Source organism: Miniopterus schreibersii (genome assembly GCF_964146895.1).
Source record: "Miniopterus schreibersii genome assembly, chromosome: 10".
NCBI lineage: Eukaryota > Metazoa > Chordata > Mammalia > Chiroptera > Miniopteridae > Miniopterus > Miniopterus schreibersii.
In genome coordinates, this window is record NC_138110.1 from 3423199 (window position 1) to 3447638 (window position 24440).

Here is a 24440-nt window from a genome sequence, read left to right on the forward strand (position 1 = left end):
GATAAGACCTCAACTTATTTATTGTTTAATTACTGAAACTGCAAATGCATAAACACCAAAGAGCCTTATTTTCACTTAATAATTTTCTGCTTTATATAAACCTGGACCCAGAACAAAGACATAACCCATCCAAACAAGCAAACACCACAAAGAAACGCAGCCTTTACACTTTATTCTTTATAACTAAGCTGTTTTGTTGAAGTGTGACCACGAACTAGGTCTTAACCTAGCAAATTCACCAATTAACTCAGCCAAATTACTGAGGAAGTGGATAACTTCCATACTAATGAATGCTTGTGTAATGCTTTTGGTCATTTCAACAATTTCTTTTATTTTCTTTTAACCGCCCCCCCCCCCCGCGCCCCCAAGCAGCACCTTTAAGTAAAAAGGAGGAAAGGTCATCTCCCTAAATTCCACCCGCCCTTTTTTTTTGACCAGAGTAAAAACCGCAATCAAAAGTCACTTGACAAACAACTAATTAACGTCTTTTCATCTCCTTCCACCTGGAAAAAAAGTCGTCTCCTTAGAGCGCACTCGACCCCCTCCCCCCCACCTTGAAAAGGGCAAAAAACGCCATTTCCAGACCAAGAAGCCATTTACAGACAAATGTCATTTTCCAGTTCTGATTTGTGAATGTCTCCCCCCCCCCCTTTTTTTTCACAAAGCACTGTCAAGGCGCCCGACTAACAGGGAAATGTGTGTGAATGGTTTACTGGGGGGGGCTGCTGCGAGGGGTAGGGGCGGCCGCTACAATTAATGCTCTTCTTTGCTTTTCAAAAAGCCTGCATGTCTGGAAGGGGAAAAAAGGTCATACTGTAAAAATGACGTGTCATTTGGCTTCACTGGGCACTTAGCGTACTAACTCCATTTTTTTTTCTTTTTGTCTCGTTTTATTTGGTTCGCCTTCCCTTCCCTCCCCAGCCGCCCGGCCCGGGACACGTCTGCTCCGCGCGCACAATGTGTCCGGCCCCGAACGCACCGAGTCGCGCCCAGCGGCGGCCGCGCTCCCTCCTCCCCCAGCCCCCACTCCGGCGCCACGACTCGCCGTGCCCCCTCCCCCTCACTGCACCACCTTTACCACTCCGGACTCTTCCGAGGGGCTGATGTCACCCGCCCCCCCCCGGCCACTTCCCCCGCCAAAGCCTCCCCTTGGCGAGGCCCCCCTTCGCCTCCGCGGCGCCCCCTCCCCACGTCACCCCCTCCCCTCCTGGCCCCTCTTTCTTTCTCCCTTTCCCTCTCCGAACAAATCACACACCCCACGGAGGCGGGTCCCCCCTCCCTCTGCCCGCCACCCCATTTCCTGTCCCCGAAACCCTCTTTTTGTCGCAGTCTCCCGAGCCCGGTGGGGCTTCTCCTCCCCCTCCCCAACAAGTACCCGAGCCCCTGGCGTCGCGTAGGCCTCGCGGAAAGAGAGAGAAAAGAGCGAGGGGGGAGGGCACAGAAAGAGAGCAGGGGGGAGAGCCGGCGAGGGGAGGGGGACCCTTGCCTGCGTCGCCAAGGCCCCCAGCCCCATTTTGAGCCCCAGCCCAGCCAAAACTGCGCCCCGGGGCCCCCCTTCCGGCCTCGCCCCCCCCAGAGACAGAGCCCGCGAGCGGGCAGCGGGCTCGGGAGCGCGCGCCCGGGGCGGGGGGCGGGCTCGGCGCGCGCGGCCTGCGGGGCGCCCCGAGGGGCCCCCGAGCCGGGCCGGGGCCGGCGCCCCCCGCCCCGCCCTTACCCAGCAGCAGCAGGCGGTGCGTGGCCCGGTAGACCTGCTTGTCCTTCTGCAGCTGCTTCTCGATCTTCTTGTTGGCCTCGCGCTGCGCCTTCTCCTCGTTGCGCTGGTCCTCGGTCTTACTGTTTCCGAGACAGCCCATGGCGGCGGCGGCGGGGCGCGGGGCGCGGCCTGGCTGCGGCGGCGGCGGCGGGTCGGGCGCGGGCGGCCTCAAGTGGGCCGAGAGGGCCGGGGCAGCGCCGGGCGGGCGGGCCGGGCGCGGGCTCTGCTCCTCGGGGAGGAGCGCACGGGGCGGACTGCGAGCCGCGCGGGGAGGGTGGTGTCGGTCGGGCCGAGGGGAACGAGCCGCTCCCCGCCCCTCGAGCCGAAGCCGAAGGGGCTGATGGCCGCTCCGGGCCGAGGCGGACCAGAGCAGGAGCTGCGGGAGCTGCTGCCGCCGCTGCCGCCGCCGCCGCTCTTATTGCCTCGGCCCGGGCCCGCCGCCCCTACCCAAAAGGGCCCCGGCGGGCGGGGGGAGCGGGGGGAGGAGGAGGCAGCGGCGGCGAGGGGGGTGGAAGGAGGAGGAGGAGGGATGAGGAGCGGCCGCGGCGGCCGCGGCGGGAGGGCGGGAGCTGGCGGAGGGAGGCGCCCCCCGGGCGCCCGGGAAGGGGGGTCTCGCCGCCCGCGCGCGGCCCGGGACGGGACGGGGACAGGCCGGGGAGCCGCCCCCTCGCCCCCCTGGCTCGGGCCCCAGCCGGGCCGGCCGCGGGGGGAGAGGGGGCGGCTCCGAGCCAGTGACGACCCCTCGCACGACGCCAACGCTCCACCCCCCGGGCCGCGTAGCCCTGCGGCCCCCGAGGCCGCCGCCCCCCGCCTCCCGTGGGCGCCGCCGAGGGGCCGGGGTGGGCGGAAGGGGAGGGAGCGCGAGCCCGAGCCCGGACTTCGGAAAATTTTCGAAAAGAGAGAGAGTCACAGAGAGAGCCAGAGAGCAGGGAGTGTGGAAAAAGCGAGGCGAGCACGAACCAAAGGACAGAGCAACCGAAAAGGAAAATGTGTTCACACACACGCACAAAGACTCAATAAAACTCCACACTGCACAGCGATGGTGGTGTCTGGTGGGGGGCGGGAGCGGGGGCGCTAGATGAGCCTCTCGGCGCGCCCCCGACGGCGGGCGCCGCGGCCCGAGCCGAAGGCCCCCGTGGCCCCGGGGCGCCCGCGGCCTCTGCGCTTGGCGCGGCCGCCCCAGTAGGAGAAGAAGGCGCAGCCCAGGAACATTCTGAAGCAGCAGGTCGCCCCGAACACGAAGCCGCAGCCGCGGCCCTGCTCCGTGCGCTTCTGCAGCAGGAAGTTGAGCACCCACGAGGGGCTGCGCACCGAGAACACCAGAAAGACCACGAGGGGCAGGTGGGCGCTCAGCGCGCCCGCCTTCAGAGGCCCCGGCCGCCACACGACGCCCCCCACGCGGGGCACCGTGTAGTAGGCGTCGTCCTCGTCGCCCGAGTCCGAGTCCCACTCGGCCCAGGCCCTACTCGTGCCCCCGATGCCGGCGCCCTCGCCGGCCCCGCCGGCGCCCTCCGCGGCGCCCGCGTCGGCGGCGGCGCCCTCCGGGCCGCGGGCGGCCTCCGGGGCCGACCCCTTGCCCTGCCCCTGCTTCCTCTGCATCTTCTCCAGCCTCTTCCTCTCCTTCTCCTTCTCCCGCTCCGCCTTCCGCCTCTGCTCCAGCAGCTTCTTCTCCAGCTTCCTCCGCTCCTTCTCCGTCAGGAACTTCTCCGGGGGCACCTCGCGCGGCGGGTTCTTGGGGTTCTTCGAGGTGGTCTTGGGGTGCCCGCGCTTCGGCGGCGCGGGCGGCTCTCCGGGCTCGGCCAGCGCTGCAGCCGCCGCCGCTTCGGCAGCCACCTCGGCCGCCAGCGCGGCCGTCTTCTTCTGGCTGTCCAGCGCCCGGGCTTTGATCTTCAGGGCCATCTTCAGCATGGTCGCGCGGCCCCTCGGGGAGCCCGGCTCCCGCGCGGCCCGGCGTCCCGCGTGCCCCTCGCCTCGGCCTGGCCGAGCCCCGCGCGCCCCGTGTCGGGGTCTCCGCTGCGACGCCCGGTGCGCGGCCGCCCGGCTTCGGGCTGCTGGGCTAGTTGCCTAAGAGTTAGCGCCAAAAAGGATGAGCGAACAAAAAGGGGCGAGAACACACCAAAAAGCACCCAACAAGAGCGAAAAACCAAAAAGCACCAAGAAATGTCAAATAACTCAAAAAAAGAAAAGTGCAGAGGCGCGATGGCACGAGTTTGCTGTTACCCTCAGGCGCTCCTTGGCTTGGCTCTTGGGCGCGCCAATGGAGAGAAGAAAAGAGAAAAGAGAGAATTGGGGGGTGCCCAGGAGGCGCAGGGCAGGGCGGCGGCGCCGGGGCGCCCCGACCCTGTCCCGGCCCCGGCGGCTCTTGCCCGCGCCGGGCCACTCGCACTTCGCGGGGAGCCACGGGGCACCCGGACTTACATGTGAGTGAAGTGCACTCACACGCAAGGCAGTGCCGCCCGCCGCCCGCGCGGGACAGGGGTTCGCTCCCGCCGCGGCGCCGCAGCCCGACCGGGAGCCGGAGCCAGCGGGCGCTGCCCAGGGCCGGCCACCTGACGCAGCCCGCTCCGCGGCGCCGACGCGACTGAGCGTCCCGGCCGGCGACCGGCGCTCCTCACCAGCCCGATGACGCCCCGGCCTCTTCAGAGGACGGACCCACAGCGGCGGCCCCTATAAACCGAAGGGGAAGCCGAAAAATCGGCCCGCCGAGGACGCGCCCAAACGGGCCGCCGAGCACCCCGGGGGTGCGAGCCGGTGTGGGGACATCGCGGGAGTGGGCAGGGGGCGTGGGGGGCACAGCAGCGGGGGGCGCGGGGGCGCCCAAGTTGGTGGGCGCCGGACCCCGCCTCCCAGACCTGCCTCCCAATTTTCGGTGAGTGGTGTAGCCCTGGGCGGCGTGCAAAGTGTGCGACGGCGGCGCTCACCCCCGCGGCGCGCCTCCTCACCTCCCGCTTCCCGCTCGGCGCACGCGGGGCTGCACCCCCCCGCCGCGCGCGCCCGCGGGGTAGGTGTCGGCCCCCGGCTACTCTCGACGCCCGGGCAGGGTGGCAGATCGCCTCGGGGCGGGCGCGGCGCGGCGCCGACCGAGCCCCGCTCCGGCAGCGGGCTGCAGGCGCGCCCGCGAGCCACGCGGCGCGGGCCGAGGGAGGCCGCGGATTCGGTGCAGCCGGTGTCTTCCCAGGCGGGAGAGGCGGCGGACCCGGGTGGCCCGGTTCTCCAGCCCGGCATGGGCGCCGCGGGGCAGCTCTGGAACAGAGGGAAAAGTAGTTTATTGAACACGAATTTGTTTGCAGGTTGTTTAAAAACTCTAAAAGTGTCCCCAACCCACTCTTGTCCTCTCGCTAGCGTGTGGCAGAGAGCACTGGGTCAAGAGCAGAGACGGCAGGTTCTAACCGCGGGGCGCTGCTCACTTTTCCTGAGACCTTGGCTGAGTCACTTGCCGCCACTCCGGTGTCTGCTTAGCTACAATTCATTCATTCAATAATATTTGGTCCGGGTGGTCCACCTTGTGCCCAGGTGAGCTGGAGTAGCCAGGTGATCAGGCTAAGACATGGCATGACTGCCTTTGCTGCCCAGCAGGCCTACCTGCCAATGAACTCAGATGGACAAAGTAATCATAAACTCTCTCCCACCTTTAAACTTCAAGTCAGTAAAACTTAGGGTGTTTGGGAAAAAAGAAAGGAGGGAAGCCCACCTGTAAACGCAAGTACACTTAACACACCTAGGGGCCTCAGGTGATTGTCTGATACCTTCCAGGGGCCTTGGAGCAAACTGTTGTGAATAGTTTTAAGTTTTCTTTGAAAATAGAAAGACACGATTAACCATTCAACAAGACTGTTGAAATGCTCCCCTTGTCCCTGTCTGCTCAACCCCAAGTAAGAAAAGATGTGACATGAGGATGTCACACTGTATTTTTTTTGGTTCTTCCAGGTACAGCTCTAGCCATTCGACAAGGCTTCTTTTTTCTGGGTCTGAATGGACAACAGAGAACAATTCTAAGTCACCAAAGAACACTTGGGATTCAGAACAGGAAGCAAAAGCTGCAGGCCACAGACCCCATAGCCTGCGGCCCTTGCTCTGCCCCAGGCCTCCTCCGACTTTTCCAACTCTGTTGCAAAGCTGTGCTTGTCCTCCCCCCACACCCAAACTAAACTAAGCAGGACTTTGTCACACTTTGGATTTTGGCCTCTCTTCCACACAAAAATACACCTCCTTTTGAAAAAAAGCTCAAAGGCACGACTGTTCTAGGTGACTAGGTGATGCTTTGAACATAAACAACAGCAGATAAAAATATTGAACCTGAGTGTGCTGGGAAACCAAGTGGCAGGAGGGCCTCGCAATCAATACCGACGTGACTCTGAGAGCAAGACTCACACTCATCTAGCTCAGAAACTACTTGAAGACAGGATCTGAGTTTTATATTTTTGTATACTAAATAAAAACTTCCTGGTTGAATTTCATTAATTGATTGTCTTTAAAAAAAAAAAAAAAGGGTGAAGACTTATAAAAAGGAGGAAGAGATCAGAATTTCTTGTTATGCTCCATTTGTTCAAAAGCATCTTCCTTCCTGCTTCTAAAGTGTCAAAGCACAGATACATTGTATTTAAGAGGAACAAGGTAAATAGTAACCAACACAACCTTCATTTTTCTGTCAGTAGCCACACATTACCACAAGGACTGTAATGGACAGGCTCCTTATTTGGAAATCCCAAGGAGTATCATACCTAAACTTTGAAAGCAGTGAGTCTGTGCTACGTCACATAATGACACAGATTCCAGGCAAAGCGCGATTGGGACGGGACTATTGTCCTAGAAACGTATAAAGCAAGGTCACGCTTTAGTCATTTCAACTTCTAACCTAGCAGGCCATCCTTGAAAAAAGCCTTTTCTTAAAATGTAGGTTTCACCTATACTTTATTATGACCAACCACTGGTGGACAAATAAAGCATTAACTTTGTAAATAAATGACAGCAGGTGGGATCCAGGGTTTACAGGTAAGCAAGTGATACTAAGAGTTCGGGAACACAAGCCCATTTGTGGTCTGTTTGGCTTTCTGTTTTCACCCCACACAAAGGGAAAGATGAGATTTTACTTAAGTGGCATGGTGAGCTCGCTCCTCGTACAGTTTGCAGCCTTGCATTTGATCTACCCAGGCTTTAAAAGTTTTAATTTTTTTTTTTAAAAGTCTTTCCAATTTGAAGGCCATCATGTGTGACCTTTTCATATGAATTAGTAATTTATTTTACTAGGTCATTACCATTTTAAGTACCTGGTTTATGCTTTAAGAGTAGAACAATGCATTAGCATAATTCTTGGAACAGTCCAGGGTAAAGACCTTTGCAATGGAAGGGGCCTCTCATTTGGCTCAGGGGGAGATGGAAGTGGTGGAAACTTCAGGCTCCAAAGAGGGGCAAAGGGCCAGAATGTCCTGGGTATGAAATGGCCAGGGAGGGCACAGGTCCCTGGCTCAGGTGACTTGCTTCATGCCAAAGCCAGCAAATTGGGATAACAACACACCCCAACCTAAAACACTAGGTCACTGAATGATACAACCTGGTCAAACAGATGGTGTCACATGCTGCACAGAGGGACAGCCTAGCAGTAATCCTTTCCAACACTGCATATTTTACAACAATGGATGAATTCACACATCGGGGTTTGGGTTTTGTGGTCTTGGAAGCTTCATATTTATGGGTGGATGTGTTCCTGGGCTCTTTTGCATCTTCCTGTCTGAGTGAGAATGCCTTGTCTGATTTTAGAAGCAACAGACTCGCCATGGCTTAGAATCTTGAAAATATTACACTTAATGATGTAATTCAGTTTTTGGACAAGAGTGTTCTTGGTTTTCCATTAGTTTGGATCTTTGTAAGAGCCCAGAAAAAATATTATCACAATAGTATTTTAATAGCATAGGAAACAATAAATAGGTTTCCAGTGAAGCAGAAACCTTAGCTGTAAAGTTTTAATATTATTTAGTGCTTCCACTGTGCTTTTTGTCTTTAAAGCACTTTCTGCACTCCTATTTAACTAGAATGACTGCAAGTGTGGCTTGCAAATGAATGTGACTTGAAACCTGTGCTGTAGATGACAGAAGCAAATATTGTAAAAAAAACCCCAAAACTAAACCAAAAAAAACCCCAAAAGATGAAACAAACAAAAACTTCTTCCTAGGCCCAGTTAACCTTGGTTAAGAAGGTTCTATTCCTTAGGACCATAAAGGTCTTCCAACTTTACGGTAGTGATTACCTAGGGCTCTTCTTTTCTTGTCATATTCACTAGGCTATTAACTCCAACCACAAGTACCCCTAAGCTTGCATTCTAAACTAAACACAATGTTTAAGTGAGCAACACTTCATTTCAGAAGACTTAAAACCAAGGAATTAACTACATGGCCATATGAAATTTCCTTATTTAATATCTAGCGACTAGTTTTAAAATAATTTTAAAAATTCAGAATGTACTCTAATTTAAACGGGGTGTGGGGCCACGATGTGTTTGGACCTGATTTCTTGAGCCAGTGGCTTTGAGATGCTGCTGAGGCATCTACTTAAAACCACGGCTCAGAACATGAAGGCCGCTGGGCTTTGTGCATCTTTACTGACCTTTCCTGACCCTGAAAGGTGCACCCCATCTATAAGAGGAGCTTCCTGGTCCCCACGGATGCCCAGTTCCCAAGGCCATTAGTGCCCTTCTTACAACACCCACAGGAGCCAGCCCCAGAGTGGGTGAGAGTAACTTTTAACAAAGCCACCCTCTACCTTAAAAGGGAGAAACAATTTAAAAAATGACCACATGCATTACTCTATTCCTTTTAAAACTTAAACCGAAATAATATGAAGCTCACAAACGTTAGCTTGTGACAATTTGGATTAGGGGGTAATGACATCAACCATAGACCAAAGGACCCACTTACTAGAGATCTTAATTGAAGGGGGAAATTGAGAAAGTGTTGCCACACTATAGCTAGCATGTCTTTAACTTCCCTTGGGGGGAAATTTTTTTCTTCATGAGACACCTGTTGCTTAGAACGTATAGCTTGGCCTTGGGCATGGGGAATGTGCAGGGAGGGTCAGTTAAAAATAGGTCGGGCCAGATAACTTCTCGTTTTATTTACAAGGTGCCTTATTTATATCCCATTTTGATCCAACATCTTACTAAACAAGTAACAACAGGAAAAAACCAGAAAGCAAGTTGGCGCAATAGAGAGACGGCCGAAGTCCTGCAAGATCCCTTAGATAAAAGAAGCCCTGTAACTGCTCTTACTTTAAAGATTTTAGTTTTTTCATTGTAGTCAATTCTTCAAATTTAGCCCCATAAAGTTAAGAGTTCAGAGAGTTAAACACTGTGGCCTAATCAGGTAATAAATTTCCTTTCCTTAAGAGCTGCTCTGTGTATACATATATACAAATGAAACAACGGCTACATACAAATTTTACTTCTTGGGTTTTTACTTTATTTACCTACCAACCAAAGTGGCTGATCAAACAGCCTGGCAGTTAGTTACAGCCTCAGTTTGGGACAACAGAGACCGTGAAGGGGCTGTGGTGCCATTTGCCTTTGCAGCTGAAACCCCCTCTCCATCTGCTGTTGGTAAACCCCGAATTAGGCAATTAATGTGACAATTAGTCACACATTTAATTCATCTAGAAACGTAAGTACCTTTTCATCTGTGTGTGTTTTGCCCACACACACATTTAAATTGAAATAGAAAATGTGTCCCTGAAGTCTCCCTGGTTTTATCTTGGGGGGAAAAGCCAGGGGCACACAGGCAGGGCTCCAGGACAAGGAGGGCGGCTTCCTCTTTTCCAGGCACCTACACTCAAGCCCACCTCTCCTCCCAGGTGGACTTCCATTTGGCCTCTATTTGGTCAAAATGCAGTGTTTGCCGAGGAGCCCAGAGGCTGCGCCCCCCACTCCCTCCCTCAGCACTTTCTTGGGGGCTTGGCAACACCCACAGCATGCTCCCTGGCCTGCGAGGAGCCCACTCAACACCAGCAGGGCCAGATGGCACTGTGGCTCTCTGAGGTCTTTGCCAACCTCTGGGAGTTAGGAGGAGAAACTTATTCATCCAAAGCACCAAGCATTTGCAGCCAGCCTGGGGTCAGAGGGAAAGGAGATGTTTTTATGAGCTACAGGCTTCAGCCCTACCCACAGCTTCGCCTGGGCCTCTGCACCCACCCAGGGCTGGGAAAATGCCTCTGCCCACTTTCTTGAACATTCCTGTATCTCCGTTGCTTTAGTCTCTGCTACCTTCTCAGATTACGGCTCCTTTTGTGCTAATTACACTAAAAAAAATGGCAAGAATGTCACTAACTTTACAAAGAACACAAAGCAGGCTTGCTTTAAACACTAAATATAGCCCACTTCTTTGAGGAGCGGACACCTCAACCCTCGAACCCCTTGCAGATGGCAGATTCGCTTATTAAGGCCCAGGTGACAGAAGGCCTCGGCTCTCCGGAGGGCAAATTAAAAAGGTGTGTTGCTTCGGGGGCCGTTACATAAAATGAGAAGATATGATTAGGGACTGGAACTTTCCTTCCCCCGGGAACTTAATTGTAAATTAAGATTTGCCAAAAAACAACCCCAACGAAAAACCCCAACAACAACAACAAAAGGCTTGCTGATGGTGGCAGGCCAGTTTTCAGTGCATGAAAACAGGAAAGAAACAGAAGCTGCGGATCAGCAGCAGCCAGCACTGGAGTATGCAGATAAAAATATACACGAAATGAAAAGAAAGTCTGACTTCTCACCCGAAGGCTGACGGTGCTCTCCATTAGGGAAGAAATGGTCTTTAAAAAGACAAGGTGGGGAGGGCATGCTATTCCTGCTCACCCAGCCAGTGATGGAGGACACCCCTCTGCCTTCTATGAAACCCTCCCAGCTTGGAATGACTTCTTTTACTAAGGAACATGAAATACTGAGTTGCTCATGCTGAAATAATGCTACAGCTGTGACCCTCGGGGCTGAATTCTGGACACCTGCTCAAGCGACAGGTGTGCCTTATGTATGCCCAGCTTGGTTGAAATTGCAAAGCCTAACTCAAGTTTTCCCACCGACTAATTGGTGGGGACTCTGGAGCCAGCCAGGAAAGGGCCTTTTGCCACACAGAAGACCATGTGTGCTCAGCCATCAACAAAAAAACGGCAGTGGCAGCCTGGAGGGGGGTTGCTGAGCAGAAAACAAGAATGGAGGCCTGAACAGAAAACAAGAAAATCCAGACAGACCAGGGAAGGCAGGGGAGAGGGAAAGTGGGAGCCGAGATAGCTGATCGGGACCAAGCCCTTCCAGGTTCTGAAACGAACAGGTCTATCCTATGATCAACTTTTGGAGGATTTTGGTAATCAAAGCAAGTCCAGAATTCTAGGAAAGGTGTCACCAAAATTGGTCTTATTAGAGGAAGTGGCAGAAAACTAGAAACGCAAAGACTAATCTGTAACATAGTAATTACACCTACTTTATCCAGGTTGCAGTGACCTAATACCAAGAACTAAAAACTCTAGGAAAGGAGACCTTCACAAAAACAAGACAGGAACACCTAGGGGATGGGGCCACAGGGCGAAGGTCAGACTGAGTCCCTGGTCCGACCAAGGGTGAGACATCAGGTGATGTTTGAGGGGCCAGTGAAGGAAGGCCAGTGGGGCCCTAGAGCAAACCTGGGGAGTTCTGGTGTGACCGGCAGCGTGCTGGTCACAGGGCAAGTCTGAAAGGTCAAAGACTGGCCTAAGCAAACTGCTTGGGGCCCACAGGGTGTCCTGGCTTACAGAGGGACCCAAGGAGGCTGGGCTGTTTGGTGGAGCCAAGATGGGTCCTACACCAAGCTTTCCTTGGTCCATCCCACCAGCCAGCTTGTAAAGGCCCTGGGTCCCTATCTTCTGGCAAGATGGTGACAAATGGCTGATGGATAGAGAACCAGTCCCAGCGGCCGCCAGATCCCCCACTTTGGAGACTGGTTCCAGTAAGACGATGCTGAAGGTATCCACCACCTTCAAGCACCGCTAGGTTTTTGCCTCCTAATTCTGAGATCATCTCTACCTTCTGAATTCCAGGACTTTTTAATAATTAGACCCCCTGGAGCTGCTTCTAAAAGCCTAGCTGTGCAAGGAAGTGGGTATAAAACTTAGTTGGGACCCAAAGCACCTAATCCGCAAGCTTGATGAACACTCCACTGACCTGACCCACAGCCATTAAAAGCATCCCAAGGTCAAGAAAAACCTGACCTCAGCTTCCTGTCATGATGGTATTAGCCCTGCCTCAGGGGGGTGCCCCGGAGCAGGGTAACTCAGTCATCCTCTGCTGTAAAAGCGAGTTTCTTAAACGGTTTTTCATTAATGAAGTCAGTACTGATTCTAACGCATCATTCTGGTGATCTGCCATGAGTTAGTTGAATGCAAAATAGGAAAAAACCCAAACAAATGGTTGACTCGTGTGATCCCCAAGAGCACTTAATGTTTTAATCTTGGATAGAAAATACCTTTGTATTTTGTTTACCCTGCACATGTTAAAATGTGGTAAATGTCTTTTCCTTGCGCTGGCTTAACCACCTATCTGTGAGGTGTACTTGGGGTACAGACGGCAGAGAGGGGGACGTTGTAAAAAAAGGGGGGGGTAGGAGGGCTAAAGAATAGACACCCGCAACAACTGTAGTTTCTGAAGGAACAGAGGGACCCTGAGCGGAAGACACGCGCAAAGCGGCACATCTCCAAATGGGGTGAGACGCAGCCGGGGAGCAAGCAAGCGTGTCCTTGCGGGGGCTGACCCGCAGGCCTGACATCCCGCGAGGCCGCCGCTGCCCGACCTCGGGGCGCGCGAGCCGAAGTCACGCCAGTGTTTAGTTTCCCCCTGAAGCCCTCGGCCCGGGGTGCGCGCTAGAGGCACATTCTCAGGGCCGTGCGACTACCTAGGACCAAAGGGTCGCGGCTGCGCCCGGAGGGGAGCGCGCCCGAGCGCACTGCACGCGGCCCCGCGGGCGGCCCCCCGCGAGGGAAGTGACCGGCGCGGGGCGGGGGGGGGGGGGGGCTCTCCCGCCTCGGGGAGCCCCCCGAGGAGAGCCGGGCGGGCTGCAGCCGGAGGGACCGCGCTGCTCCTCCGAGGAGACAGGAAGGCGGACGCCCGCCTCCCGGTTTGGGGCCTGGGATGAAAGGGTGGGTGGGGGCGCGGGTGGGCTGTTCCAAGACGCCGAGTCCCTCCGCTGTTCGCCTCCCGCGGCCGCGCTCCCCCCCTTCTCACGGCGGCGCGAGGGGGCCAGGCCGGGCGGACGCGGCGGTGGCCCCGGCTCCGCGGGACCCTGCGCACCCTGCGCGCCCTGCGCGCTGTCCCCGGGGGCGGGGGCAGGGGCGGGGGCGGGGGCGCGGACCCCTCGCTCGCTGGGCCGCTGGCCACCCGCGGGCGAAGCGCCGGGCGCCCTGCGCCTGACCTCTGACCCGGTGGATGGGATGCTTCGGCGTCAAGAAGACAAAAACTCAGGGCAAGAGGTGACCGGAATGGGACATTTCGGGGCAATAAAAGGCCCTGCAACAGGAGGAAGCATGACATCTCTCCAGCAATGACAACCCGGGTTTTCAGGTTGTGCTGAGCGACACAGGCTGCGGCAGCGGGAGGCACGGCGGAAAACGCGCCTTCGCGGCCTTTCGGGCGCGAGCGCGAGGCCAGGTCTCCAGGGGGTCTGTGCCGGGGCCGGGGCGCCCGGCCCGCAGCCGGCCTCCCGCCCGCCGCCCCCCTGCGCGGCTCGGCGCGGCCCGCGGGCTCCCACGCGGGCGTCGGGAGGGGCGGGGGCAGCGCCTTAAGCCGCCCGGAGCCACCGGCCCAGACGTGCCAGCCCGGTCCCTCCGCAGGGCGCGCAGGCAGCAGGGCTCCCGGCCTTGTATCTAAAACAAACAAGTGTCCACCTCCCTGTCCGCGCGCACGTTGCCCAAACTCTGTGAAGGTCGCAGCCTTGGCGGGCGCTGCGCCCGCGCCCAGGGGAGCACAGCCCCGGCAGGTGCGCGCCCGGGCCCCTGGGGCCCAGCCTCGGCTCACGGCGCTGGAACTAACCGCGCCGCCTCGCCCGCATCTCTGCTTGCGAGAGGGGCTGGCGAGCAGGCCAGAGCTCCAGGTCCGGGGCAAGGGCGGGAGCTGAGCCGGGGCAGGTCGGGGTCTGGGACGCGGACCAGCCCGGCGCCCCAGTGGTCCCCGCCTCTGGCTTCAACTGGAAACCCTCTCGTCCCACCCTCTGCGCACAGACCCTAGGCTCTGAAGACGCAGGGCCCGCCCCTCACAGCTGTCTGTCCTAGAAGATCCCTGAAGGGTGTTTGACTCCAGAGGAGCCCAGGGAGGGAGGGGCCAAAGGTTCCCCGTGCACCCCTGGGTCCCCCCTTGGGTCCCCCGTTGGCAGCAGCACCGACACCTGGTCATCAAGGCCCACCTGGGCCCACAGACGGCCCTGTGCAGGTCCCCAGCCTCGGGGACCCGAAGTCCCCGTGGCTGGGCCTGCCCCTGTCGGCCCGTGGGCGTGGGGGTTTGCGGGGTTCAGCAGTAATTTCCTGGCTGCTCAGCTAGGCTGGGGAGGTGCTGGAAGACTACTCAAGTCCACCTGGGCCATCTCTCCATCCTACTGCTCCATCCACGCCCTGGCCCCTGGCCACTGCCCTGCTGTGAACTACCTGGGACTGTGTGGGTTGCAAGACCATCAGAGGCAGCAGCAATGTCTTATCCCTTTGTCCTACCCAGGGAAAGGGCACCTGTTAGGCACTCAGTACACTCATATTGAATGAATGAATGAATGAATGAATGAACAATGAAAACGCCCCAGTGGAGGCAGACTCACCAGCCCGCAGGATCTCATCCTCTTGGGAGGCTGCGCAAACACAGGAGCGCTGCTGCAAGCTAAGAGGTGCTACTAGAAAGGCAAAAAGGAAACAAGGCTACTTCCACATCTCCTTCAAGCCCCAAATTAGGAAGTAACTTATCAGGAAGGGAAAGTGGGTGCATGTGCACCCAGGACTGGGCAGGATCCCATGCACTTGGCCAAGTTGGACATGTCTACAGATGAGGTAAACCTCGGATCTGCCAATGGTCAAACATTTGAAAAATTCGTGACAACTGTTTTCATTTGGAAGCACGTTTTTCTTCAATTAGGTGTGCCATTTTATGCTAAATCCCCATTAAACACTTCCCAACAAACTTTCTTTTTTTTTGGAAGAACCACCACAATCCCTTTCCCCTCAAAGATGCCTAAGTCTCACAGAAGGCCCGTTTTATAAACCTATTTGTGGTGAGTCCCTTTCCTTGACTATTAGAACAGCTATTACTCCCCTCTCACTCCACTGGCCCCTAATCAGCCATTCTGCTAAGTCTCAGAGCACTACAAATTTAGCTCAAATCAATTAGTAACACATTTCTAACTCTGGACGCTTGGGAAAGTGAACTTTTCCTGGAGGAGAGACGCTAAACCTTGAGAACGAATGGAAGCATGAGTAACCTAGCAAACCACTTCTGCCTTTGTGGGCCATGCTTTGTCTTTGGGTTTGTATTTTTTTTAAAAAAGGCAAACACTTGGGAGAAAGGGGTCCTACCACAACAAATTAGGATGAGACTTCGATTTTGTTTTTTCACTGGAGCTAACAGATCAACACAGGACACAGGGCAGCTGATGGAACATTTTCTCCACCAACGCCAGGAAACTGAAGGCTGGCCGGTGTGTTATTCACGCTTTTTCCAGCCTGAGATATTTGCATCTGGGTGCGATGTTCACTCTCAGCGCCCCCCCCCCCCCCAAGCTTGCAGCAATAATCTATGTTGTCCCAGAATCTCCCTCCCCATTTCCCCTCCCTTCCTCACTGAATAGAATGTAGAATGGTCTCCCCTCTCTAATGAACATGCCCAGGAGAATAAAACTTGTTTTTCCAAAGTGGGGGGAAGGAAGAAAGGAAGGAAGGGAGGAAGGAAGGAAAGAAAAAAGAAAACAATGCCTATGTCCTGGATCTGGTTGGGGCCAAGTTCTGGAGGCCATCAACCTGTCTGCTTCCCACATGGGAGCCGTGCATGCAGTGTACAGGCGTTTGCTCATAGCTTCAGGATTGCTGTGTTTTCTTTCAAGTCATTATTGAATCAAAAAAACCATGAGAGATTGGATTTTTTTTTTTTTTAAGGACAAAAAGTCCACTGTGTGCCTAAGTTCTTAAAACCAAACCAAACTACTAAGTGGGGTAAGGCATGTGAAAACACTTGGGAAATCAGGTTGTGCAAGAAGGGGGCTTATTACTAATTTAAACAAAACACAAAAGGGAATGATCATTTTAGGATCAGGAGAGGAACATTCATGGAAGCTGTGGGAGACAGGCCAAGGGTCAGGGCTCAGCAAACAGTGAAGGGAGGCAGGGCCTCTTCCCTAGCAAACAGCCAGCCTCCCAGGCTCTGTCCTACTCAGTGGGCTCCTGGAACCAACAAGGGACCCCACGGGGCAGGGGTGGGGGGATGACACCCTGGCTGCAGTCCTGCAGGCCAAGCTCAGCCTGGCCTCTCAGCTGTGCCCGCCGCTCAGCCTGGCACTGGCAGCCTTCCAGCCTCCGCGGGCTGCAGCTTCCATGGCTTGCAACCCGATCCTGCCTTCCAGACTAGAAGTTCCTAGAGGGCAGGGACCCCGCCTGCTTAGAGCTAAATTTAGCAAAGACACTCTTTCTTTCTCTCTGCTTCTCTCTCTTTCCTCCCTTCCTTCTGAATACTTAGTCTCCGTATTCATCTCTTGGGAGACAAATGTGCCTTTTTCTGCACTACCTTCTCTCTCTTTTGACGAGTAAGACCCGGCTAAGGGGAGTTGGTTTGTAACTTCTTAGTAGCTCACAAGGATGCTGGGATTTCAAAAGTTCAGAGAAGGAAAGAGATGCAAATCCCTGCCCCTTCCCACCCCAGTGACAGGGCTGAGCCAGCCACAGACTGGACCGGGGGACGCCGGCAGACCTGGAAGGAGTCTCGTGTGTGGAGGGGCCAGTGCAGAAATGTCTGCACACCATATAATGCCTGCCTTAGGAATATCCATCCATTTGGGTAAAGAGGAGATAAGAGAAATAAAATCATGGCACTGTCAGCGTGGGATAGAGGACTTCCTATACTATTATAGCATCATTTAAACAATAAATACAACTTCTGGAAGAAAAAGGGAAAGGGCCAGGGGAAGAATGGGGTAGATTCACAGTCCCGTGCAAGCAAAAGTGGGCAGTTTGGCCCCAAGTGGGAGACCTTGAGTTCTAAGGGGTGTGATTCCCTCTAAAGAAAAGGGGTGTGTGTGCTGGGGGGTGGGTACCCCCAAATGAACAGAGTGAAGCTCTCTGTTCCCCCCAAAGCACAGAATAGCAGGATTGGTGTTAAAGCTAACTCCTCAAAGTCCCAGGGCAGGATGAAACCTCAACCTGAGATGTAAGATACAAGCCCCATCCCTCAAAAAATGGGCCTTTTTTCTCTTGGGCTTCCTACACTTCATCTAGAGCATTCCAAGGGATCCTACTTCCTGTCAGCGGCTCAGCTCTCTGCTGACCTCTGGTGGGAGAGGAGGTCTCCTGGCCCAGAAAAGGCGTTAGAAACGGGGAGCCCACCTGCCCTGCTTCCCCAGCAACCCCAACAGCCAGAGGGACGGCTGCCGGGGCGCTGTGGTCACTGGACTCGGCCAGGCTTCAGGGCTGCAAACTGGGAGGGGTGGAAGGAAGGAGAGCGAGGCTTTAAAGAGGACCCGGAGCATCACAGGCTGAGGAGAAGACCGTGGGGATGAAGTTGGTCAACTTAAAGGAATGAGTTTCAGTAGTAGGACTGGGGGAAGCTTTTGCCTGAAGTTCATATTTTATTTGGTTTCTTTGACTTTTCAACTAAGACGGGAGAGAGGTATCTAAGAATGGTATCTGGAGGGTAAGTTTCACAGGAGAGGGAAAAGTTGCCATTACAGGACTTTGAAGGCCCTTCTCGAACAGATGGGATGATCTTACAGCTGCCGCAGAGACGGGAGGGGAGCGGGATGGAAAGAAATGACAAGGGTGCCTGTTCTTTCTGGAACCAAAGACCTTGGCCCAGCCATCAGTTCCAACTTCCTCTGCACTGAAAAGTTGGCCTAAAGAAGGCAGAAGTGACCTGCCCCAAGTGTAGGGCTGGGCCTGAGAGGAAGGGTGGGGATCCCATTCTTAGCCAGGGAAGATCCTTCACTAAAAAGACTGCCCCCCAGCGCGCTGTGGGTTTGCAGCACTGAGAAGCAGAGAGATGCTGAGAAGGGAAAACATGAAACCTGGAAAACCCAGTGGTGCTCTCAGGAGTGAGAAAACAGTAAGGATTCATCCAGTACCTTCTCCATAAAGAAGCATTGATAACCATCCCCAGTCCTACTCCCTCACCTCCCTGCATCTTCCCATATTGTCTCAAATGCTACCTCCTCCAGGAAGGCTCCCTGGGTTTCCTTGCCCACCTCTGAATCTCTCCTTGCCCTGTTGGGGTAGAAAAGAGTCACATCACTCATGTCTGCTTCCTGCAAACATTTCCCCAGTGACAAGTACCCACAAATTGTTAATCATTTACCAAAGGGCAAAAGATTGGCCCAAAATTCCTGTACAATCTGTCGTTTTTGGAAGGCTTCTTTAACCAAGGGTGGGGGCCAGCATACCTGGGCTAGTTAACCTTTTCATAGGCGCAGGAAAGAAGTTTTAAAGTGAGAAGGACATCTTTCTCATTTTTCAGATGAAGAAGACTGGGACCCACAAGATAAGGCCATTTGCCCAAGGTCCCTGAGCTGGTTCCCAGCAGAACTGGGGTGTGTGGGCTGGGATCTGGAGGTCACTGTGTGCTGTCCTACTGGCTAAGGTCTACAGAGCCACTAGTCAAAGTGATGGGATTTGTCCCCAGAGATCAATTGCTCAACTGAAAACCCTTTCACATTCTCCCAGGGCCTGGGGAATGGCGGCTGTGTCCCGGGAGAGGATTAGGGGAGGGGGACGGGAGCCAGCCTGAGGCGCCAGCTCTGAGTGCAACAGCCGGGCTCTCAACAGTGGTCGCCGAGCGCCATCTGCCAGCCAACTCTGAGCAGACTGGCTAATTTTATTGTTTTCACTTCCCAGCCCTAAATAGTTGGTGTTCTCATCTCTTTCCCTAAAAAAAGGTGTTTCCTGCTCAGAACCTTCCCTGAAATAAGAATCTTGTGTTGTTGTTTTTTAAATCTCAAGATAGAGAAAAAAAGGGAAAGCAAGAAAGAAATTAGGGAATTCCTTAGGAGGTGGGTTTCTGCTCCCCGTGTCTGGGCTGGGCAGCCCACCGGGAGGCTGGGCATGGCCCCTTCTCCCTCAAAGGCAGCCGGGTTGATGGGGTTCCTCCTGAGCCTTCCTCCTGGCAGAACAAAAGCTAGGCTCCCAATTTTGAGCCTGTATTAATACCTGAAGTCAGACCCTTCCTCTAGGGAATCAAGGTTTTAGAAGCCCCCCCCAAAAAAGAGAGAGGCCTGTGCCACCTAAGTGTTAGGATAAGAGGTCTGCATGTGTCTGGGCGATCGAGTCCAGGTGTCTGTCTAGAATCCCCTTTCTCAAGCCTGCCCACCCGCTCACCTGGGGTCATCACCTCTTTATGCAAAAAGCTGAACACAAACCCCTCAAATGCACTGACCATGGCAGAATCATCACAAAATGGAGTGTCGTAAACATGTTTAAGAATCAGTTGGCTTTTTCTGGATGTCACTTGGCAAATTCACGGGATCCTTGAATAGAGGGCTAGACTCAACCATGGTCCCAGGAAAGGGACCCTCTAATATCTAAGCCAGTGCTCTCTTTCCACCATCCTAGGACCCTGCGGAGAAGCTGGCGCTCCCCTCCCCACCCCTGCAGCAAGGGAAGGCAGCAAGGAATAATCTCTGTAAACTCACTCCTTGCCAAACGGCAGACATAAATGATTCCTAAGACCGGTCCAGAGTGCCTGGGTCCATCGGGAAAATTTCCAAAGGCTTCCATTTGGAAAGGGGAACCCTCTTTCAAGTGTCCATCTTAAAACCTGTCCTGGCCATTGGTGTGCAAAACAAAAATGATCTACTATGCTTCCCCTTTCGCCGCTGAAAGGGAAGAAATGAAGTCACATAAATGTTTAATAATAAACAGCTAGTAGTTTCCTGACAATCCAACTTTAAGAATCTTCCCCTAATGGTTGGCATTTGTTTTTGGGGTCAGCCCGGAGCCTTCTAAACATTTCCTTGGAAGGATGTTGCACTTGATCCTAGGCAAAATGTTGAAATCAACATTCAGAAAACATGCCCTTGGTAATTTTGAGGATTCTGCAATAAGGAGTTATTAGTTAGGGGGAACTTTGCTTAGTTGCACTTGGAACATTAAAAAATGGTATTTTAAATTTCACATGTCCAATACATAAGTTATCAAACTACCAACTGGTTTCCACCCTTTACCCTAAAGTAATCCTAATAGTAAAAGTTAATAAAGTGTTTAAATTCATAATAGCTGCCTGGAGTATAGTTGTTTATTGTTTTTTCCCTAGACTTTGCAATTAACTAAAAGGCCACAAATTCTAAATTCTCCAAGGGAAAAAAAACACCATCTCTGATGAATCTGTAACATCTGAAGGCTCTATGGAAAGACCAGATGGGGACAAAAATGTAATGTTTTAGGCTCAAAATATAACAAAACAGCCATCAAGTCTTCTTCATAATGGCTACTTGGGAGAGAGGCTGGGCAGGTGCACGCGGGGCTAGGCCGCTGTTTAAAAGTAAAGTCATGCCCGGCCGGGCGTGGCTCAGAGGTTGAGCGTCGACCTAGGATCCAGGCGATCGGGGTTCGATTCCCGGTCAGGGCACATGCCCGGGTTGCGGGCTCGATCGATGACCCTCTCATCATTGATGTTTCTGTCTCTCTCTCTCCCTCCCTCTCCTTTCCTCTCTCTGGAATCAATAAAGATATATATATATATATATATAAAGTCATGATTCAGTCCTGTTGGGATTATTCCGAGGCATTGGCAACAGTGCCTGCCCTACGATGGGGGAGGGGCTCCCACATCCCATCAAAGACCAAGCGCAAGACTCCTGATCAGGAAATGCCCTCGGGTCCTCACTCTTACTGGCACAACTGTTTTACTCCTGAAAGACCAAATGTTGCCTTTCTCAGTACAGGCCTCCCTCCCACTGCCCCTCCCACCGCCCCCGCAGGGTAACTTCCGCTTGACCTATCCCTGGCTCAAGCTTATGGGTCGCCTCCACGCAGGGGCTGGCTCCCTGTGGGCCTGGGACCAAGGCGACTCAGCCGAGGGGCCACACCCTTGGCACTGGGGTGCACACGCTGCGGCTGCAAGGCTCCATGGACGTTTGTGGGGCCCGTGCTGGGCTGATGTGTCGCCAGCAGCCAAGTGGGTGCCAGTCCTTACGACCTTGGCATCCTCCTCTGCGACGAGCGCACTTAGCGCACAGTGAGGACCCCAGCTTCAGGCCAAGCCCTCTGAAAAAGCCCCAAACGGTCGATGCGATCACGCAAGAGTTAAAACCTATTTCAGCCTGATGTGTTCGGGCCCACTGATGAGCTATGGGACCATCTTAGTTAATCAGAATCTCAGACCGATTCGTTATTTGCTTCCCTAGAATAATTTCCTTTCTGTCCTATTTTGGGTCAGCTGGGTCACCTTCTTTTCTGAGATTTCTGGAAATTACTTCTACCCTGGAACACAGGATCACCAACGCTGGAATTAGCACTTCATAGTGGCTACTGTAACTGACATCAACAACCTTTCCTCTGAAGATAACTTTCCTTCTTAAGGTGTCTGAGGTATGACATTTATGATCACTTCCTTCCCCAGAATTTGATATAATGTCAGGGCAGCAGTTCTCAGCTGCAGATGACTCTGACCCCCAGGGGACATCTGGCAACGACTAAAGACAGTTTTGGTGGTCACACTGTGTATGTAGTGGGGTGGTTTTTGTGTGTGTGTGTTTGTGTGCATATATGTGTGTGCATGCACATCTGTGTGCATACGCACTTCTGTGTACACATGTGTGCACATGCACGTGTGTGTATGCGTGTGCACTTGCATGTATGTGTGTTTGTGCATGTGTGTATATGTGTGTGCGTGTGTTACTGGCATCTGGTGGGCAGAGGTCAGGGATGCTGCTAAACGTCCTACAGTATACAGGACAGCCCCCATGACAAAATGTCTGTGGAGCCACTGTGGAGGACCACTTTGTTATACAGAGCCCCCCAAAATGCCCCTAAAATCCCAGCACAGAGCCAACAGGGAGAAGTCACAGCTTAAAAAAAGGCCATGTCTAACTAAAGCTTTGAGGCTATGAAATCCTGGTTTTGTCCTTGGGGTGGTGGGGGTGAAAGTAAAGTGGGACCTGCCCTGCCTTGCTCCCCCCCCCCCCCCATTCCTACATGGATGTGACATGTCTCCTCTGCCTTATCCCACCTCACCATCTAGTGGCCACCTGCAATATCAACTCATCTTCACCACTGCTGGGCCTTCTAGAGTCAGTCATTAAAAAATGTACGCCCGAGGGGGCGGTGGGCTGGAGGACCCCTGGATGGTGGGTGTGATTTTATGATAAGCTACTTAAGCATCTTGTAGGCCTAGAGACCTAAACAGAGCGGCTGCGAGGAATTAAGATGGACACTTTCTAAGATTTCAGAAGCCCACTAAGGGCAAAAACTCAAGGTGCTGAGGACAAATCAACTTTGACTTTTAGACCCCACAGGGCTTCTGCTTAAGTCCTTGGGCCACGTAGGAGTTAGCATCTATAAGCATAGATGAGAAAACAGCATCCACTGGAAAGGATGTGTTCAGGCGGTCAAGTAATTTAAGTACCTATGTTTCCTAAGTAACTGTCTATTCTTGACAGGTGGTGGGTTTTTGCTTGTTTTTCAACTGGACCCATCAGTTACTTTTACAGCTAAAGAAGCTGAGGCCCAGGCATGTGGTCCCACAGGTCAAATGCTGTTTCCTGTGGCAGAGCCCTGGCCAGTGGCCCTTCCTGGTCCTGGACCACATCACAGCACCTGGCTTCAGTTTTTGTGCATCAGTCATCCTAAGCCTTAGTGTTTTTGGAAATTGCACAGCTGCAAACTTACCTGAATGCAGGTGCCCTGTGAAAAAAAAAATCTTCACAGTCATTTTCACATCAGCAGTCAGTGTGATGAGAGGCAGAGGTGTTCAGATAGGACAGAGGAGAGAGGTGATGTGGCCTTTCAACTCGGGAGAGGCTCTCGCTGCCCAAGTTCGGATTTCCTTCTAAGAATCCGCTCTCGTGGCGACGCGAGCCTGTGAGGGCGGGACTGCGGCGCTCCTTAGACAGTGGGCACAAGACATTTCCTTCCCATTATCAGCTCGTTACAGGAAGCTTAAGGTACCGACTCTGTCCCACACACGAAATGTGTGTGACAACGTTGGAAACGCTGGCTGACTCATCATAAATTCGGGATCAGATAACAATGAGTGCCTTTTTACCTCTCTCCTCGCCCCAAATTGAATCATTAAGAAACATTTAGTAAGAGCTAATGTTCAAGTTCTGTGGGCAGAACTCCACGAGTCAAAACACTCACGAACTCTCCTGAGGTTTAACAAATTAACTCTGCAATGCAATTTGGGATTTTCGCTCTGAGTACAACAGAGCCACCCTCCCCTAATTGTCACTGCTCTGTCACAGATCAGTTACCTAACATCCCTCCCTTATTACAACCCCCAGGAGCTGCCTGTGCGAAACAGCTCCAGTCGTTGTAACTGGAAAGGTGCGCACCGCGTGCGGCCTGCCCGTCGGAGCCCAGAGCGCCGACTCCACTGAGCACGCGATGGTCAACCGCACTCCTAAGCCCAACACTGCTTTCCGAGTTGTCCCTACCTTAGTCCTGGCGGCCTTCTCTTCCATCCCCACGGGCTGGCCTTCTTCACTGTCGGCTTTTCAGGAAGGAAACTGGAAACTAAAGACAATCTTTTTTTTTTCATGTGTAATAAGCACAGAGCGATCTGCACTCAGGTCCCTCGGCTCGACCACAGTATTGAGTTGATTCATAGACAGCATCTAATAAAGAGGTGGCAGGGGGCAGGGGGAAAGGGGACACTTTTTCAGGACAAGTCAAAAAAGTTTTGTCATCCTCCCTCGGCCACGCCGCTCACCTGAGTGGCTCCACACAGTCATCCATCTGGCAAGGTGTCAGCTGTCTACTGCCTGGGTTGACCTCTGTTTACAAAGAGCGTCCAGAGAGCGCACTCTGAAACTGAGAGGCAGAGAGAGGGGGCCCTGGACTCTAGGACTTGGAAGCAATCAGTCTCATGGGGAACGCAGGGGACAAATCTAAAACCAAAAGCTCACCGGGAGCAGAAAGCCAAAAAGGAGAAGGGAATTTCTAAAAGTAATGGTCACCACTCACTCCCACGTGCCAGGCCCTGGGTTGGGGACACTCTCCCGAGGCCCCTCTCGCTCTCTCTTCACTTCTAGTCTCTAGCCTTTCTAGAGGAATGAAGGCAACTGACACCTCCTCCCAATTCTTTTGGAAACTCCCCTCCCCTGTCCAGAGACTGGCTGGCCAGCTGTAGCTGGGCCTTCTCGCCGTCCTCCTCACTTCTCTAACGGCCTCTGAGGGCTTGCGGATTTTGTCCTCAGCAGGACTCCCAGAGCGGCAGGCTCGGGCCACTCTTTCACTCTCTGAAAAAACCAGGTTCTTATGCCCAGGGTGACCACAGGCCAGAATAGAGCCCTGATGGGAC

General features: G+C 53.8%; 1 protein-coding gene across 6 annotated transcripts in view; it reads right to left on the reverse strand.

Annotated features, from left to right (window-relative positions):
* GNAS (GNAS complex locus) overlaps positions 1–24440 on the reverse strand; it is a 57265-nt gene that overhangs the window by 13943 nt on the left and 18882 nt on the right. For 2 of the 6 annotated variants that reach the window (XM_081149282.1, XM_081149280.1), the window contains exon 1: positions 1715–2168. The exons of 2 other annotated variants lie outside the window; for them this stretch is intronic. In XM_081149282.1, coding sequence (XP_081005408.1) covers positions 1715–1853 — 139 coding nt within the window. In that variant the 5' untranslated portion in view covers positions 1854–2168. Of the gene's footprint in view, positions 1–1714; positions 2209–24440 lie in introns of those variants that run through there. 2 more of the 6 variants (XM_081149283.1, XM_081149281.1) reach the window with 2 other exon arrangements.